We start from the raw sequence: 19,516 nt of genomic DNA, 5'->3' as shown, positions 1-19,516 counted from the left end.
GGTTGTGATGGTCTCCTATGAGCCGTTTCAAGGCCAAATTTGCCAATCATCATATCTCCCAGTGTCTCTCGATCCGACCGATGCATAAAGTGGCCGGGCCTTCACCGCGAGCCATGATGTCACGAGTATTTGGGCTCATGTTATTCAGCCTATTTGAATGGATAAAATGCATATCACCGAGATTTAAGGCCGACGAGAATCCCAGCTAAGGCTTCAATCCCCAGGCTGTTGAGCAATATGTATCGCTGGCTGGTGGCCCTAACCGTCTGTGCCGCACAGCTGGTGCAGGCGACCCCAATCCAGACGCGGGAATCGGACTATTTTCTGCCCAACTCTACGGGATTTCGCATGCAGCATGGCTTCGAGACTGTTCTGGTGCAACCCTTTGGTTATGATGGGTTCCGTGTGCGCGCCTGGCCCTTCCGGCCTCCTACGGGCCATGAGATCAGCTTCATCTACGATCCACCACTGGAAGGCTTCGAGAATGGAGAAGCGCATGGATTGAATTTCGACACAGCATTTAACGGCAACCATACTGTGGCTATCCGCAATGGAAACACCATCGTCCGGACCTCCGGTTGGGGTGGAAATCCCGGAGGATATCGGCTGGCATTCTACCGCGTCGAGCAAGATGGTTCGGAGACCCTGTTAACAAACGAGTATGCGCCACTCAAGTCGGTCAATCCCCGTTACTACTCCTGGAACGGCCCTGGGAGTGAATTCTCTGCCGAGTTCTCGTTTAGTACAACACCCGGCGAGCAGTTCTATGGCACGGGCACGCAACAGGACCACCTGGTCAACAAAAAAGGAACGGTCATTGACTTGATCAATTTCAATACCCACATCCCCACACCCGTGTTCATGAGCAACAAGGGCTATGCATTTATTTGGAATATGCCAGCGGAAGGTCGCATGGAATTCGGACAACTACGCACGAAGCTCACCGCAGCCTCCACTACAGTCGTCGACTATGTCATCGTGGCCACAACGCCAGGTGACTACGACACACTGCAGACACGTCTATCCGCGCTGACGGGTAGAGCACCTACTCCCCCTGACTTCTCGCTCGGCTACATCCAGTCTAAGCTCCGCTATGAAAACCAGACTGAGTTAGAACTCCTAGCACAGAAGTTCAAGGATCACAACGTTCCCGTCGGAATGTTCGTCATCGACTACCAATCCTGGCGGAATCAGGGCGACTGGGGTCTTGACCCAGCGCTCTGGCCGGACGTAGCAGCAATGGCGAAGAACGTAAAGGATCTCACGGGAGCGGAGATCATGGCATCTCTCTGGCCCAGTGTATCTGACGCTAGCGACAACTACTTGGAGCTGCAGGCCAACGGATACCTATCTGCAACTCGCGACGGGCCCGGGACCACCGATTCATGGAACGGCTCATACATCCGCAACGTTGACTCCACGAACCCAGGTGCGCGAAAGTTCATCTGGTCAACCTTGAAGCGCAACTACTATGACAAAGGCATCAAGAACTTCTGGATCGACCAAGCTGACGGTGGTGCCTTGGGCGAAGCCTACGAAAACAACGGCCAAAGCACCTACATCCAGTCTGTCCCCTTCGCCTTGCCCAATGTCCTTTACGCAGTCGGTACCCAGCTGAGCGCTGGAAAATACTACCCCTGGGCCCACCAGCAGGCAATCGAAGAGGGCTTCCGCAACGTTACCGACAGCAAGGAAGGCGAAGCTTGCGAGCACATCTCACTCAGTCGGTCTGGCTATATTGGATCTCAACGATTCTGCAGCATGATCTGGTCGGGAGACATCACCTCCGTCTGGGAAACACTGGGGCTCCAAATCGCCAGTGGGCTGTCCGCCGCTGCGACAGGATGGGGCTGGTGGACCATGGACGCCGGCGGCTTCCAGCCCGATCCGACAGTACCATGGAGCGCTAACATCGACACACCAGAATATCGCGAGCTGTACGTGCGTTGGCTACAGTGGGCTACATTTGTCCCCTTCATGCGCACGCACGGTCAGCGAGTCTGTGACACCCAAGATGCATACACATGTAACAACGAGCCGTGGTCGTACGGAGAGAAGAACACCCCCATTATCCTCTCGTACATCCATCTCCGGTACCAGCTGGGGTCATATCTCCGTGCTCTCTTCGACCAGTTCCACAAGACCGGTCGCATGATCATGCGTCCCTTGTACATGGATTTCGAGAAGACCGATCCGAAAGTCTCGCAGTGGACGCAGGCTAACAACAATGTAACCACGCAGCAGTATATGTTCGGCCCGAGATTACTTGTGTCACCTATTACCACTCCGAATGTCACTGAATGGTCGGTATATCTGCCGCAGACAGGCCAGAATGGTACCAAGCCTTGGACGTACTGGTGGACCAATCAGACCTATGCGGGTGGTCATACAGTTACTGTGCCCGCGCCTGTGGAGCATATTCCTGTGTTTCATCTTGGGAAGCGGGAGGATATTCTCAGTGGTGATGTCTTCTAGGGGTGATGTGACTGTATGAAAAATATCATAATACCGAATGTCCTAAACAAATTATGAATCTCCTAATCTCCGCTAGGTTCACATCTTTGAGCTAATCTCAATTATAACACTTTGAATCCAATCCAAAATCAGGGCGAACGTATTAAGTACTCGCCTCCACTCAAAACACAACCCATAGTCACCAGCTCCTCCCATCTCCCCAGTCTGCATATTAAAAATTCATATTGTCTACATTCTCACCACCCCAGCTCAGCAGTCGGCGTCGGCGTCGGCGCCTCGACCATACCTTCTGGCATAGCATCTGCGTCGATGGACATGATCTCCGGCTCACGCGTAGGAGTAGGAGCGACGACAGTGCCATCAATAATCGGCACCATCGTAACCATGGGGACAAGCCATCTCCGATCACACCTCTGCCAATGCGGATCAATTTCGGCCGCCTCGTTCGGCACCTCAATATACGGCAGATAATCATCCCGAACCATAGTACAAGAGGGATCATATAGGGGGCACTGCGAGCCACCGCGATACTGGGGCCAGGGGATCAGGGACTGGGTATAATTACCAATAGTCTGGGGCAGGAACTCGGCAAAGTTAAACGGATACGGGGTGCCCTCACTGGGGTAGCGGGCGTTGCGGTGGTCACGGAGCGACGTAACAGCAGTGGGATGGACGGAGATGAGCTGGTTGAGATGGCGCTCCCCACATTGATGACCATGACGACGGTTACTCCAGGCATTAATAGAGGTGAAGGATATATATACGCTGGGTGAGACGAGGGTATAGTCATCCAGGATGGCAGTGTTAGGGCCATCGCCTGTCGGCGTAGCGGGGATAGTTGTCCCGTTTTGAGCACACAGGTCTCCGTTGGCCGTTGTTACAGGCCAGTAGAACATTGTCGCTGTACCTGGAATGAAGTGGCATTGGGAACAAGGATTTTCTTCGGGGTATTCTCGTGCCGTATTGGGACAGTGAGCTGGTCGTAATGGACTCCTTGTATCGCCTGGAATCGGGGATGTAACTGATGCTGCATACTCGCTGGAAAGACTACTGTATGTTTGCCAAACCCCGATACACCCTTCTAGCTCCCCTCGGCATGTCGGGGATGCCGAGGGTTCTCGGTTGACTGTGGTCGTTTTGATCTCCGACTCGCTGAATGAGCTGCATGGTCCTGTTCCTGGGAAGTACTCTGTTGCGGTTTCGCGTGGTCCGAGAGCCCGGGCAACCCCATCGCATAGGGTGGTCACTGGGCCAGTGTGAACATCCGAGTATAGTTCGGGGCGGATGCTCGTTCTGCAGGCCCCCGTGCTGGTGGGAGTGTACAATGTCACGGTCGTGGTCTTGGTTGGGCCTAGACGTGAGAGCCCCCTTGACCGTTCATCGTATTGCATCCATTGCGCAGCGCATATCACGTCAGATGCACCGGGTCCGGTGGTCGGACCGTAAAGGTAGTCCGTGGATGTGGGCCAGAAGACGCTGGTATTGGAGATCACAAGCCATTGGCTGCTGGTGTAGCAGGTCGGTTCAGACGAGGGGACCGATAGAGTGATTGGCGCAGATGACGGTGCTGGGGAGCCGGTTGACCCGGATGGAGTATCGCGGGGAATTACTGTACCTTTCGAATTAGTCCCGTTATTGAGGGCCATTGAAAGATGATACGCCATACCAGAGTTACCAGACGCTGGCCCCAGAAGAAACAGGACAAATATCACCGGGATCATTTTGACCCTGTAGTCAAGAAAATAGTTGACAAGATCACATCCGCGCTCAACCCAAGAATTGGGTAAACGCGGTTTATATGCATCATGAGAAAGATTGCGCCTCGAACCCTTCCCCGCGACGCCCAGAACTACCTAAAATCTGACTTCAGGAACACAGCAAATCTTCTCGAAGTTGTGGACCTAAGCTCCTGCATTTTGCTGTAGCTATCACCCCCATTGGCCTGGATTCAGCTGCAAGTTCGGAGCATGCGGTGTGATCCGAGCGTTGAGATCTGGTAGGCTGGAATGGCTCGTCCTGACACATGAAGTCCTCGGGTGGAGAAGTCCAAGATACATACCCCTGGTCGCTCGTATTCCATAGGGCCTTATTTGCTGACATGCAGGGAGGGTCGAAATGTGGAGAAATGCTTTTGCCCAATTCGTATGGACTTTTGTTTGGATTGCTGAGGACAGAGTAGAGATGCATTCTCGATGGCATAATTATACTGGTGTAATCTAGGCGTATATATCGGGCAACGGCCCAGACACCAAAGTAATAAAATTGAGTACCTGTGGAAGACCATTGGAAAGCTCCTGGCCGTGGATGTTTTGTCATAGGATGTAACCCTTGCTGCAGCCGTTGGCAGATAAAACGCTACTTAGTTCAAATAAGCGCGCATTCACCACCCACGAAAGTCTTACATCTATACGATGCTTGATAAGTCTAGGTTGTTGGTGGAAAGAAGCAAGCATATTTTAGATAACACTGAGGCCGAGGTAACTCCTATAGCCGTGGGGATAAGACATGATTGTAGACATGCCATATAATTCCACAACATATGGCCAACACATTAACGAGATACGGCGTGGCATGACAGGAGGGACAGATTACAAAATTCAGTCTTAGATTGTCCGGCATCGTTGGTAGTCGCCATATGTATATTAACACCAGGGACAATATCCTTTATCGAAGAGGCAGTCAAAGGTGGTAAGGAATTATACGTAATCGCTTTGGCTAACTGGGCTTGAAAAGGAAACGCGGTAGGCTATTCACTGTATCATAAACAACATTGCAGAAAATTGTGGGTGACATTTCTGTAGTCATCCGTCAAATGAGATAGGGTTGGTGATTCGGGCCCGGGCGAATCTATGTATCTCAATTGCCTGCTAGATACATCACTGACAATATTATAGGTGAATACCCATCCCATTTCACGTATCTGTCTACCTAAATGAGGATATATCCTAAGCCGTGGCTTGGAAATATGATTAGTCTATGTAGATCACGTTGTTATTAGTTTCAAATCCGCTGAAAGAAGTTCCAGATACATAGTTCTCAGAAACCAGACTGGGAGCTATACTGCCCTTTCCACAGCTAGCCTCCCAGTTATCAATAACTCTTACCCTAACTATGATTCAATACATAAACGCCTAGAGAGAGCAGATAGGCTCTATATAAATATAAGTAGCCCTAAGCTGATCAAGAATAGTAAGGTTGACACTGTTTCTAAGAAAGCCTACAGACTATATAGGTAAGGCACTTGCATTCGCCGATAATAAGCCATAGCAATATAGATCCGTTGTTGGGATATACTGAATCCACTGATAGAGAGACCTATATGACTGCAACTGAAATTCTAGGCAGAAATACTCCCAATCAATTAATACCGAGACGGTCCATATAATGACTTATTCCTCACGCGATCGTCACGTGGCTCGAACCGACATAGGGATTGGCGTCAAGAGTGAAATCCACGGAATGTGGAGGCGCCATTCGCGGTTGGAGTCCTTCTGAGTGATGCCAGTTGATAATATGGTCCGAACTGGTTCGGGAAGACCTGTCAACCTTGCGGCTGATCCGAAATGTACATTTAGGCAGCAAGCATCGGACGTCACCTTCCATTGCATACAGTTAATAGATAGACTGGAAGGTAGACCATTAAAAAAGGACCAGAACCGCGGCATTTGAATACTTTTGGTTTAACTTACTTTCAAAAAGTTGCCACTGTGTTGGAAAATATTACCTGTTAAGATAGATCGCCATATAATTACTAGATTGTCAATCGCGTGGCGTGGGTAGTTTTAGCTATGATCAACCCAGCCACCTAGTAGATTTTATAGTTACAACCTATTCTAGCCTATTTACCTCTATTTAGCCTAGTTCCATGTCAAAATACTTATATAATTAACCAATGTCATACTTCGTACAAAATGTGAGATAAGATAGCTCAATTTCATATTAAACGGATTAGATGTTATGATGTTAATCTAATAGAGGATATCTATCTGTATATTGCCTCTTTACTTTGGAGCTTCATCGTCCAATACAAAGACTATCACCGTCAACCTTCATACTTAAGCATTTAAATGTAGACTGGTGACTTCTCCCCACCATACCTGGTAACTGAGGGACTTCTATGAAAGGTTTAGCCACCACGGTGGCCAATTCAATTCCCCATACAAATGATCATCGAACCCCGAAAACGGAAGACTCTCACCTGTAAATCTGGTGGCCCATATGAATTCTTCATGAATCGGGGGACTTAAAAATCTTAGTTGAACACTATTTCGAAGCAATCAAATTCAGTACACGTTATCTCTACCTTCTTACTAACAAGCTTTATGATTGCCCTAAAAAGGTAATTCCTACTGATTAAGCGAGGACGGGGAGACCTTAACCAATCAGAGGCTAGTCCCGTTAGTTGAGAAAGGTCACGAGTTGCCGCGACTGGGATTTATATCTCTGTGGGGGGTGGTTGTCTATCATTTCCCTTTTTACGAATCTTGCTAGCCATATACCACATATAATAGGGCCACCCTTGGCACAGTAGTTCGAATAGTTCTGCTCACGATCTCTAAGCGAACCGCTCCACAGGGATCAACATGATCTTTCTGCACCCTATGCCGATTCTCATTACGGGATTACGAATCATCGACCTTAACGATGAACATGATCTACCCTGCCCAGACCAATAAAGTCGAAGTTGGGGATTCTGGAGAAGCCGCCTGCGCTGGTACGCTTTGTCCCACGTGCAAACTCTTGATAAATTGAAGAATATATCTTGAACTGACTCGCACCTTTCTGGAATCTGGACTATGGATGCGGTATCCACTCCCCGGCGCTCCGGACTGATTACTTGGATACATCATGTCTTCAGAGAAGTAATCTTTGCTGCGCCACAATTATGCGAGCCCTTCTAACTATGAGAGGTTATTTTATGGGCGTACACGTCGGCTTGATCCACGCACTTTCAATAAACGTTCAACCGCCATTCTCAAGTGCGGGTCGACCCTTGAAGAACAGACCAGGTGGCCCAATTGTTGGACATCCCCAGAAAAGAAGACCCGGCGCATTGGTCACGCCCTAATCTATGCCAAATCGCATTACCTAGCATACTTTGTAGCCCCCCTCGGTTGTAGTAGTTCGTGCTAGTATTCGATACATGCAACTCCGTATACTAGTAGGACTAGGTGCTGCATAAAGGACTCTTGACATAACTATTCCCTCTATTTTGGGGGTTAAAAGCACCGGTTAAGGAAATTCCCTCGGGGTTAAACGGCTAACACAGGTCAAATACTCAATTCTATACGCTAAGCTTTGACCATGCTTGATGGCATGGCTCATCACTACCCATATCTTCATAGATCTGCTTCAGTTAAACTTACCTCTAGGTAGTATATTTGTTTACTAAACTCTACAGACCATATTACAAGGGTAAATTGAAATACATAGATTCCCTTGGTTTCATAAAGCCAGTCAATCCCCAGTTATGTTTACTCAACACAGCCTCTTTATGCATTGATTTTCCAGAGTTCACCATGTTTAACACTTTTCGACACATCCATTTAGAGAACAGGCGTGACATTTGGCAAAGCGTCCTTCCACCCTTTGACAGGAAGCGCCAGGGCAAATTAACTCGTGTCGCCTGCATCCATTGCAGATCAAAAAAGGTACATTATCTTCACCGTGTCTCTTTATTAGTCATCGTCCCTGACGAGGCCTGCTCTACAGTTAAAATGTACTGGAGAACGTAATGGTTGCCGTCGATGCCGATTGAAAAAGCTCGACTGTACTTATCCCCGTCCCTCCAGTCCAAAGTCTCTATCCAAGGCAAAGGACCAAGAAAGAACATCCCATACAGAGCGGCGTCCATTAGCAGCAGGCAACCATGGTGGCGCTGCATATATCAGGGAGCCGACTGTTACAAATGGTGTGATGATGGAGGAGGGCTTGGCGGACGGTAATCATATGCTTGGCCAAATAGGGACGCTTGATGCTGCCAATTACTACCATTGGAACGGTGAGTTTTAAAACTACAAGCTTGGTTCTTACCTGCAGTGCCTCTTTGCACTCTTCGAGTCCTGTGGTTACTGATTTGGTCTTTTCTGTCTCGTTAGAAAGCAGCCCTGACGAAGTTCACAATCTTGACACGAACACCATTGACTATCTTACCCAAGACACATCCTTCTTTTCTATACCCTTCTTTCGCGATTTACAACCGGACTCAGAGAAAGCTCATGGGGCCGGATACCAGCCAGAGATTGCCTTTAAATCCGGAACCAATCCCAAATCAACCCTATGTTCATGCCTGAGTCAGATCCTACGCACATTCGAAACGGTCCAGTTGGCCACGGCCGTGGGATTGCAGGACACCCCAGAAGCCTTTTATTCTAATGCACGCAACACACTTTCTTTACAAAAGGATGCTCTAGCCAGCTGTGAGACACTTTTGGAGTGTCCCCTATGCAGCTCCCAGTCTGAGCATATCACAATGGTGACCTACATCAGTGACAAAATGTTGACCAGTATCCGAGATTTAGTCTCAGCTTCATCTATGACCAGATCTGTAGGATTTAACAAAGATGAGTTGATTAGCAGTCAATCAGGCAGTTACAGTGATCCTCGGGACACGGGGCTGGAAATCAGGCGGTGGAAGCTAGACAGTGAAGATGAAATGCAGGTGTTACGGAGCTTGGTTAACGTGCGGATCACGAAGCTTAGTTCACTACTAAGTAGACTGGAGAAGATCGTTATGTTACAGCAGTGGTCCTCTCATGAGAGTATTGTCCGGGACCTACAGAAACAATTCAATCAAACGATTATCATGGTGAGAATGGGATGATGTGAACATGTTACATGAAGAAGTATAGTATAATATTGGATGAGTTATCATATTACATCAAAGAGAGTTCGCGATCCAAATACCATGTTATTGAAGTAACCATCCACATGTGTCTAGCAGATACACCACCTAAAATCAGCTTGAAGGGCCAAGCATCCTAAAAGGAAGGAAGACCACCTGACATCCTACGCTGATTTCATTCAGTGATCAAGGCCAATATCTCTCCACGAATGAAACCCCTTCCTCCATCCATTCCTCCTGCATGGAACATGCTTTATCAAATCCATGCTCACCAGGCCGCAGAGTCAAGAGGACCGGCACATCTGGCTTTATCTTCTTCATCTTATACGCGAAGTTTGATGAGCATTCAGAGGGGACCTGAATTATATTAGCCATGGCTCGAACATTCCTTAATCCAAACCCATTTTCAGGCTTTTGGTGTGAGTTCAAGGAGTAGGGAAAGCAAAACGTACAAGGGTATCCCCAGTACCATGCATAAGCCAGATTGGACAGATATCATCCATACCAGACACGGCTTTCATAATATCGAGGTCCTCGTGATGGGGTGTGTTGAAAATACGAGAGTAATAGCCTTGCTGGATCATACAGATAAAAAGGTGCCATGACTCTGTGGGCTCGGTAGCTGTCCGGATCGCACCGGGGACAATCCCACGTATGTATTTTCGTATCGTCAATTCCGCCTGGCGAGCCGGAATGGGTGGCTGGCCCATGATGTTTTTGGGTCCAGGAATTGTGAGATAAGGTATTTGGCTGTCAAGGCTTGCGCTGCTGGTAATCACACATTTTATACGGGCTTCAGGAAATTTCAGACAGGATTGAACTGCGAGCCAGCCGCCTGGACATTTATCAGCAATTTGAGTAGGAATCTTAAAAGGGGGTGATGATAAAGGATATACCAGAACTTTCGCCGTGTAGCGCAATTTGCCCCAAATCCAGATTTACTGGGCAGTATACCCAAGACATGGCGTCTGCAGCAGCATCCTGATGTAGCCACTGCCAGAAACAGTGGATGTCGTCAAGCACTTCTAAAGGGCTCGCTTCGGGTAGGAGACGAAAGTCCGGACTGACAATGACCGCCCCTTTAGACAGTGCCATTTCCAATAACCTGTAACGTATGCTATCAGATACCTTCTCTCTTTTTTTCCCTTGCTTGTATAAAGGAAGGGAAAGAAGATAGACTCACCAGTCTGCATACCACGGTTCATAGAGTCGATGGCCAACAATGAACCCACCACCGTGAAAATGCACAAGCACTGGACAGGAGGCCCCAGGCTTTGTAGTCTTTGGGACGAAGAGGCTTGCCTCCAGGGGGTGGCCGGCAATATCGCCGTACTCCCTGTCCACTCGGTGAAAGGCATCGAACTTTCTTCCAATAGAGCCCATGACTAATAATGTCAATCTATTCCAGGCTTGGGAAGTTGGAAAAGTGAAGAGAAATTGAAAGGTACTTGGGGAGAAAAGTCATCCTTTATATAACAAGAGAACTAGTGCCGCACGTGTGATTATAAAACTAAGTCGATACGTAATCTGGGTTAATTACACTATTCTGGTGCTGATCTATGCATTTATGTGGCAAATCCTGACATTGATGGATGGAACTTTCTACGTGTTTGATGCCATACACCGCTATGTTTTCACAATATATACAAATACTGTCTTTGGAAAGGATCTTCCCGGTGGCCTGCGCTTAATGACTGGGATCCGGCACAATGTGGAAAGGTTCCCCTATTATTTTCCCAAGTATCTCTCCTTCAACTGGTCGATGGCCTTTTTGCCGAGATCTGCAAAGCTTGCACCGCTCATCAATTGAAGAACACTGATGTCTACTCCCAAGGTTTGCTTCCACCAGTTTCGGATCTCAATGGATACCAACGAGTCAACCCCAAAACTAGGCAGGGAAAGTGCCAAATCAACATCCTCATCGCCAGATCTCATTAGGAAAACAGACACTTGGCGGGATATTTCACGAGCCAGGATTGAGACGCTAGACGACTCGTTGAGTTTGGCCGGGCTGTCCTGCACGGCCATAAGGAAGCCTTTCAGTACTTCATCACCAGTGCCGCGGCCACTGCCTGCTGATGGCTGACCAGTTTCCAGATTATAGCTCAGAGCTAACCGTGGGTCGCGCTTCCAGATGCTTTGGCCTTCAGTGCTTGCAATTGACATCAGTCCATGGACTAGCTGACCCGGATTATAATATCCGTCCATCGTCAGTTTGGTTGATGGGTTGGATCTGGAAATGGCGAGCTGGACACAGTCCAAGAGGCTTTGCTCTGAAATCAATGTGTTTAGCATTCTCTGAACGTTCTCACGCACTTCAAGATTGCGGCTGACAAAGCCGACTTCGTCCACTGCTCCCAGGTCAATAGCGGTGGCTGCGAGCCCCCGAGAACGACGATATTGAGCGAATGCGTCAAGGAAGGCATTTGCTGCCGCATAGTTGGACTGGCCCCAGTACCCACATATGCCGGACAGTGACGATGCCATGACAAAAAAGCCCAGATCTGACGGCAAGGCCTCATGCAGATTCCATGTCCCTTGTACCTTGGGCCGTACCGCAGCATTCCACTTTTCAATGTCCATCAGCAGCACGCCAGTATCGGCCAGAACCATAGCGAGTTGGAAAACACCCGCAATTGGTGCAGGGGCGGCAGAGACAGCATTACGAACAACTGATATGTCACAGACATCGCCTGCGACTGCTAACACGTTGCAGCCCATTTCGGTTAATTCATGCATCAACGCTTTATCTTCCTCCTTTTTGCCAGCGGAGCGCGATAGAAAGACGATGTGTCTGGCGCCATTTGAAGTCATCCAGCGTGCGATAGAACCGCCGATTCCCCCCATACCACCAACAAGCAAATACGCCTTGTCTGGACGCAGTGACAGGTCAGGCACAGTTGGAGCCCGTGGCAAATCTAGCGCCTGGGAGAAATTGACGACGACCTTCCCCATATGCTGCCCTTTCTGAAGATATCTGAAGGCATCTTCAACGCGGTCAGCCGGAAATATGGTAATTGGGTGAATAGGAAGGATGGCGCCCTTTTCATAAAGTCTCATTGTCATGTCGAGCAAGCGCTGAACACTGTCAATATCCATCGTCGGAAGTGTCGCAACATCCACTCCAAAGAATGTCCGATTATCTAAAAAGGGATCCAGGGCTAATTTTCCTCTCCCTAATAGATCTCGCTTTCCGATCTCTACCATGCATCCACCCTGTGCAACACATTTCCAGGAGGCATGCAGAAGATCACCGGAGAGTGAGTTCAGAACGACATCCACTCCCCGTCCACTAGTAGATTTCATGATATCCTCCACAAAGGTGGAGTCACGAGAGTAGAATATATTCTGCCGCGGGATTCCAATGGTCTCGACAAGAAAAGTGATCTTCTCCTCAGTACTAACCGTGGCGTATATTTGCGCACCGATTGATTTAGCGTAGTAAAGAGCCGCAATCCCAACTCCGCCGGCTGCACTATGAATGAGAACCGTTTGCCCACGTTGGAGGTTGGCTTTATCATGAAGAGCGCGCAGGACGGTGAGATAGACAGTCGGCATGGTACACGAATCTTCGAAGCTCAAGTTGTTGGGAATCTTGACACAAAGCTGACGAGATACTTGGAGTTTGGTCTTCAGAGCACCCCTGGAGGGGCTGATAAGTAATACTCGATCGCCAACCTCTAGGTCAGTCACTTCTTCCCCAACTGAGGTAACCAGACCAGCGCTATCAATACCTAGTGGGTTTCCATTGCCGTCACGGTCATCCACTACACCCATGGCACACATTAGGTCCCGGAAGTTCATTCCCACCGACTGGACATTGACCTGCACTTCATCGGAAGGCAGCTGTTCCAAGGGCTCCGCCACCCAACGGAGAGTATGAAGAAGACCTGGCTGACCAATATTTAAGCTGGTCGTTGATTCGTCTTTCATGTCGTCTGTCAAAGCCTGAGGTAGGGAAAACCAATGCATGCGGCTGACCTGAAGTGCCCCGTTAGACCATGCGTATTCGTAGTCTGGATCAAAATCAGATGCGCTTTCGTCCATCGCATGCCGCTGGACAGCGCGCAAAACGCCAAATATCGCCTGGACAGAGCCCGGGCCAAAGTCTTCCATCTCAATAGTCGTAAGCGACAGGCCCAATTCAGACCGGAGAGTTCGTGCCATCCCCAGAACCTGAGCAAAACGTGGATTTTTCGGCTGAATCTGGGCTGGCCTGGTCAGCCAGATTATGTTCGACAAGGAATGATTTTCCATGGTCCGTAAGAAGCTATCCAATCTATCTCCTGGTATATTATCAAAGAAAGGGCAATCGAGGTCGACAAACGAAATGATGTCCTGCTCCTGAGACAGTTCTTGACCATATAACACGTGGTCTACCTCATATCCTTCAGCGAGTAGATGCTTTTCAACTTCCATAGCCGCTGGGTGCACCTGGTCCATGGAGAGCAGAGAGACCTTGGTTGGAGGGACGCTAACATGGTCACTAGTTTGAGCCACAATCATAGAGTTGAGCTGGTATGGACGCTCAGCATCGAGCCCAACTGCTTGAACGCCCTCGAAACCTGCGTCACGTAGTCTCCGGTCCCATTCCTCCGGCTGAATAAACGGCTCATCCGCGCGGCCATCGGCTCCACCCAGCCACCATCCAGGAAACAAACCAAAGACGAAGTTGGTCCATTTGGACGTATTGCATAACTCTTGCAATAGCAGCCGGCCGCCTGGCTTGAGGAGTATTTTAGCATGTGTCAGTGTCTCATGGAGGCTCGGTGTCGCATGAAACACGTTAGAGGCAATGATCAGATCATAGTACCCCTCTTGGAAACCCTGTTCTTTCGGATCTTGCGATATATCGAGTATATCATACGTAATCGAGGGATGGTCTTTGAACCTCTCTTTGGCATTAACAAGGAAACCTGGCGACACGTCCGTGTACGTGTACTCCTGATACAGATGCTGGCCCATTTCCGAGCCTAAGCAGGCCAGAATATTCGCTGTCAGGCCTCCGGTACCAGCTCCAACCTCGAGGATTCTCATCTGCGGCCGTAGGTGACCAAGTAGTTGCAAGAAGGTCTTGTATTCGTGCCGGTCCTGCAAGCAGTCATAGTAGGCGCCAAGAAGGCCATCACGCTGCATCAGTTCTAGCGGATCGGTCCTACCCTCTAATAGACTAGGCAGATGCTCATAACAGCGGAAAATGGCCTTTCGAGTGGCATCCATGCTACCGCAGGTATCCTGTTTGAGAATGCTCTGAATCTCTGCTTTTCGCTGATCCGGAGGCAAAGATACTAGCGTTTGTGCATCTGGTACCAGAGGATAACCAGGTTCCTTGACACGATCCAACTGACGATATAACCACGTGTGATATGAATTCAAGTGATCATGCACTACGGCCGCATCCCGGATTGATTCTGCCGCATCGAGGATACACAATAGAAACAGTCGCTCGTTGAGAGAGTTGGCAGATCTCAGCTCAGAGTCGTTAGTTGGAGAGATTAGTGCATTGCAATCGAAAAAGTCGAGATGTGGCTTCCACACCAGGTGTGCCGTCTCCAATGGCTTAGATTCAGCTTCAGCTTCATTGTCCAGGGCAGAAAACTGGAGACCCTTCAGAGAGAAGGCCGGCTCTCCTTCCGCCGTGATTGCATAAGAGTGTGCTTTACCTCCGGCACAAGTCTTTCCCATCGAGCCCCAGCTGTTAATTTGGATTGGCTCTCCCGTGGTGCCACCACGAACATAGACCTCGTCGATAAATGTGGGTAGAAGGGGCTTACGAAGAAGGCGGGGCTGGCCACGGAAGAGGGCGACTATGCAAGACTGGAGGATGAGATCTATCGTAGTAGGATGAAGGGCATATGGAGACTCGGTCGAGTCTCTCGTATCCGAAGCTACCGAAAACGATGCCGACTCATTGACTGCCGCAGAGATATTATCTAGGCCAGTAAAGCGAGGGCCATAACGCAGCCCAGCACTAGCCATAGCATTATACCATCGCTTTTGGTCCACAGCGCGAGGAAATGACGACACTTTGCGGCCCGAATATTGCGAGGCGCAACCGGCTGTCACCAAACCAGAGCAATGCTTCGTCCACGTTGATACATTATAGGTTTGTATAGTAAACTCATAATACTTCGAGTCGAGGGAGTCTGTCAACCGGTGCGGGCGAAGGCTGGTGATGATTTCAGTTGGCTGGTTCGGTTCGAGGATCATTCCTGTCTTGATGGACAGGTCGCGCACAGTGAAGTCATCTAGACCCGTCAACTGTCTGATGGCTTCACCCGCCATCGCGATGTATCCAGCCGCAGGGAAAATGATATCGTTTCCCACGCAGTGATCCCGGAGCCACGGAACATCGCTCAGGCGTAGCATCCCCCTCCATACTGGCTCAACATCACTATTTTCGATGGTTCTGATTCCGAGAAGGTCATGTGGTGGAAATTTGCGGAACCGGGCATTCTTCATGACTCTAGTCTCGTCCGAGTATGCCGTCTCACGGTGCCAAGGATATGAAGGCAAATCACAAAGGGATTTATAAGGGAACGAGCAAGTTGGATACGTGATGCTCACCCCCCGGCAATGTAGCTCTCCAAGACAACTCAAAAATGAAGTCCTTCCGTCCCCATCTCGCTTTAACACGGACAGGTACGGGTTAGAAGCATTCTGCTCAGCGAAGATCTGTCGCAAAGGACCGGCGAGAGCAGAATGGGGACCAATCTCCAAATGTATACAATCATGTAGCTCTTCCCTTTGGAGGATCCTTTTGCATGCCTGATAAAAGAGGACGGGACTTTCCAGGTTGTGTTGCCAGTATCGAGCGCCGAACTGAGACGCCTTCTGTTGAACGGTGTCCGTGACGGTAGAAAAGAAAGGTATCAATGGTTCTCTAGAATGTAGATGGTGTGCAATGAGGTCGTGATATAGATTTCCGACCTCTTTCATATGGTCTAGATCTTGTCAGCTACCAATAAGCTCCAATGAGCAGACAAACAGACCTGAGTGATACGCCTTTTCGATCTTAAGTATTCGTTGAAAAACATCAGGTCGGTCGACATGAATTTGGTGAAGCACTGCTTTCAACGGTTCGGAATCCCCTGAGATGGTGACACTGGATCCACTGTTCTCGCACGCAATGATAACGCCTGGCACCAACCATGGAGATATCTCCGCACGTCCCAGGCCGACAGCGGCCATTCCCCCTGGCCTTTTCTGCAGGTGCGACACATATCCTCGGTAGTAGGCAACAATAATGGCTTCCTCCATGGATATTGTGCCGGCAGCATATGCGGCGGCAATCTCGCCACTTGAGTGACCGAACACCGCTGCCGGAACGATACCCCATCGTTTTAACAGGTTGACCAATGCAATTTGAATGGCGGTGCAAGCCGGTTGGGAATATTCTGCTTGGTTAATCAACGATGTTTCCTTAGGTTTCTGAAGCTCAGCTTCCAAGGTCCAAGTGGGGGGCTTATCCAGTCGGTGAAGAATCTTGTCCATATCATGGATATCCTGCATAAACTCAGGATATCTCATCATAAGGTCATAACCCATTCGAGGCCATTGGGAGCCTTGTCCAGTAAAACAAAAGACAGTCCGCCGTGGCGACGGAGCCTTGAACGGTGCAGATACCACGCAATTGTCTGTCCCATCGGTAACGCAAAACCCTCTGACCGGGAGAGACTCCCTTCGATAGGCAAGGGTATAAGCTAGATCATCCAGCTGGTCCACATGTTCGTGGGCATACGAAAGGAAGTTATCTTGCATTTGCCTTAGAGACTTCTCGTGGCCGGCGGACAAGAACAGGAGGGTCGGGTGCACCTTTGCCACATCGGGTTCGAGCTGCGACTGAGCTCTGGACAATCCGTAAGATGCAGCAGAATCCAGTACAACCTTATAGCTAGTGTCAGCATACAGTGGTACCATTGGAGGTGGCGCGAATCCCTACATGTACATTTGTGCCCCCGATTCCGAAGCTGTTAACACTTATGCGCTCCAAACGATCTTGTGGCCACGGCATTGGCTCAGTTGGAACCCTCAGACGAGCTTTCACCCATGGGACTAGATTGATAAAAGTCAGCATTTAGCTATCATACATATGGTCATAAAATACTCACTCTTAGGGTTGGGTTTCTCAAACTTAATGTTAGGGAGGATAACACGATTTTCTAATTGTATAACAGCCTTCATGATACTAGTAATTGCAGACGCGCCTTCCGAGTGGCCTAGGTTTGGTTTGACCTTGAACATGTTAGCCAACCCCCTAAAACAAAGTGGGATCAATGGAGATAAACTTACTGCGCCAAGGTATACTCCATGATCACCAAATACCCTTGCCACTGCATTGGCCTCAATCGCATCGCCGACAGACGTGCCTGTGCCATGACACTCAACCATCGCCGTCTGCGAAGGATCACCCAATGATTGATAGGCAGATCGAATCAATGCTTCGTGGGAATCGATGTTCGGGACCGTCAGTGCTTGTGATTTGCCATCGCTGTTGGTACATGTCGATCGAATGATGGCCCGGATGGGGTTCCCGTCACGGAGGGCCTCATCCAGTCGCTTGATGTACAGGCAATTTACTCCATCCGCCCGCGCATAGCCGTTTGCGCTAGCGTCAAATGTTTTGGAGGAAGCATCAGGGGAAAGGGCGCCACCCTCGGCCATGAGGATCGTGGTTTCAGGAGAGAGGATGACACTCGATCCAGCCACAATAGCTGACGAACACTCCGCTAGTTGGATCGCCTGACAGGCTAAATGGAGGCCCAAGCCGGCCCCAGAGCAGCCAACACGGACGGTCATGCTATGTAGAAATTAAGTTAGTTCCATGCTTCCGTACTTCCATGCGCGTTAATGACGGCTGTTGTACTTGCCTAGGTCCTTTCAGATCATATTCATACGAAATCCGGTTGGCCTGAGTAAGATCCATATAGCCTGTGATGGAAAGGAAGCCACGGTTGTGACTATCCTTCGCATGGATATTATTCCATTCTTCACCAAAGCTTCCCACATAGCACCCAATGTTTTTCCCCCGCCAGCCAGTTTCACCTGCGTTTTCAAATGTTTCTCGCACCACTTCGAGAAGCACGCGCTGCTGAGGATCCAGTTTCTCCACCTCGGCCAAGCTCATTGAAAAAAGAGAGGGGTCAAACCGAGCTAAGTCCTCTTCGTCAAGCCAGTAGCCATGGTCAATGGGTAAACTGCAGGGACGCCTGTGGGGATCATAGAAGCCATCATTGTCAAATCGACCCTTGGGGATCGGCTGTCGGGCGTCTTTCTTTGTTCTCAAAAAATCATACAATTTTGACGCATCATTGATACCACCCGGAAGCCTCATCCCCATGCCGCAAATGGCGATAGGCACCGGGTGTGACTGTTGCTTGCCATTTACCGGCGTGATATCTTCGTTTGGCATATCCAGCACACCGTTCACAGCTTTGGTCTTGCTTCCCCTATTGGGTGATGGTGATGAGCATCCATTTGTACTATGTGGCGACATGATAATCGTAGAATTGAGAGAAATAGGTAAGTGAGGCATGAATTGGACAAGAGTCTCTAGATATTTCAATTATAATCGGACGGATGAAAGAAAAGCACGAATAAATACTAATCAAGTATAAGTATGCAGGTCCCCCTCTACCGCTGGGCGCCTTTGCCACTCATGACGAGTCACCTGTTGGCGTCGGTGCGTGGGTGATATTCTCCCGGTCATGTCTAGAAGGGGGTAGTCCGAAGTATTGTGCCCTGTGCTCCGAATGGATTACAGGAAGGACATCATTCCGAGCTGTAAGACAGCTGATCGTATCCGACTTTGAATCTCTCGGGGCGGGGAAATAGTGGCACAATGTGAGGTATAGAGCGAACTCTTTTACTTCATCTAACGTATACTCATTACGCGGAGCTCGTGTGTGGGGCTCAATACGCTCTGAAAATGCTAGTCACAAGTATCACCTATACCTATACGGCTGAAGGTCGAACCATTGCCTTGGAGAATGTGCGATTAGCATCTGCAAGAAGGGTCATTGATGTACACCGGACAAGGTATACTGTCACCATAAATCCAACCATTCCTCACCATAAAGAATGAAGATGCCGTCCGAGGAAACGTGCTCATCTCGGGCCACTATTTACGGCTGTCCGACATTCGGGCTCGGGGCGGTAGTTGGACCTGAGTTAAATCTTCCAGATTGACTTTGCCCG

General features: G+C 49.2%; 4 protein-coding genes across 4 annotated transcripts; 1 reads left to right on the top strand and 3 right to left on the bottom strand.

Annotated features, from left to right (window-relative positions):
- Window positions 1–237: 237 nt before the first annotated feature.
- On the top strand, window positions 238–2,475 carry BDV38DRAFT_272400 (glycosyl hydrolases family 31-domain-containing protein; the record flags this gene model as incomplete). The annotated part of the gene is made up of 1 exon (XM_032057484.1): window positions 238–2,475. The coding sequence occupies one exon, from the start codon at window positions 238–240 to the stop codon at window positions 2,473–2,475; it is 2,238 nt and encodes a 745-aa protein (XP_031911968.1).
- A 236-nt stretch (window positions 2,476–2,711) lies between these two features.
- Window positions 2,712–4,196, bottom strand: BDV38DRAFT_272399 (uncharacterized protein; the record flags this gene model as incomplete). Its single annotated transcript, XM_032057483.1, has 2 exons — window positions 2,712–4,084; window positions 4,142–4,196. The coding sequence occupies 2 exons, from the start codon at window positions 4,194–4,196 to the stop codon at window positions 2,712–2,714; spliced, it is 1,428 nt and encodes a 475-aa protein (XP_031911967.1).
- Window positions 4,197–9,505: 5,309 nt separating this feature from the next.
- Window positions 9,506–10,702, bottom strand: BDV38DRAFT_284381 (alpha/beta hydrolase; the record flags this gene model as incomplete). The annotated part of the gene is made up of 4 exons (XM_032060248.1): window positions 9,506–9,676; window positions 9,772–10,154; window positions 10,216–10,424; window positions 10,503–10,702. 4 exons carry the CDS (start codon window positions 10,700–10,702, stop codon window positions 9,506–9,508), a joined length of 963 nt encoding a protein of 320 aa, XP_031911966.1.
- A 345-nt stretch (window positions 10,703–11,047) lies between these two features.
- Window positions 11,048–18,815, bottom strand: BDV38DRAFT_284380 (type I polyketide synthase; the record flags this gene model as incomplete). The annotated part of the gene is made up of 6 exons (XM_032060247.1): window positions 11,048–16,263; window positions 16,312–17,206; window positions 17,262–17,374; window positions 17,431–17,554; window positions 17,612–18,119; window positions 18,217–18,815. 6 exons carry the CDS (start codon window positions 18,813–18,815, stop codon window positions 11,048–11,050), a joined length of 7,455 nt encoding a protein of 2,484 aa, XP_031911965.1.
- Between the last annotated feature and the right edge of the window lie 701 nt (window positions 18,816–19,516).

Source organism: Aspergillus pseudotamarii (assembly GCF_009193445.1).
Source record: "Aspergillus pseudotamarii strain CBS 117625 unplaced genomic scaffold BDV38scaffold_38, whole genome shotgun sequence".
NCBI lineage: Eukaryota > Fungi > Ascomycota > Eurotiomycetes > Eurotiales > Aspergillaceae > Aspergillus > Aspergillus pseudotamarii.
This window is presented reverse-complemented; position numbering and strand designations above follow the sequence as displayed.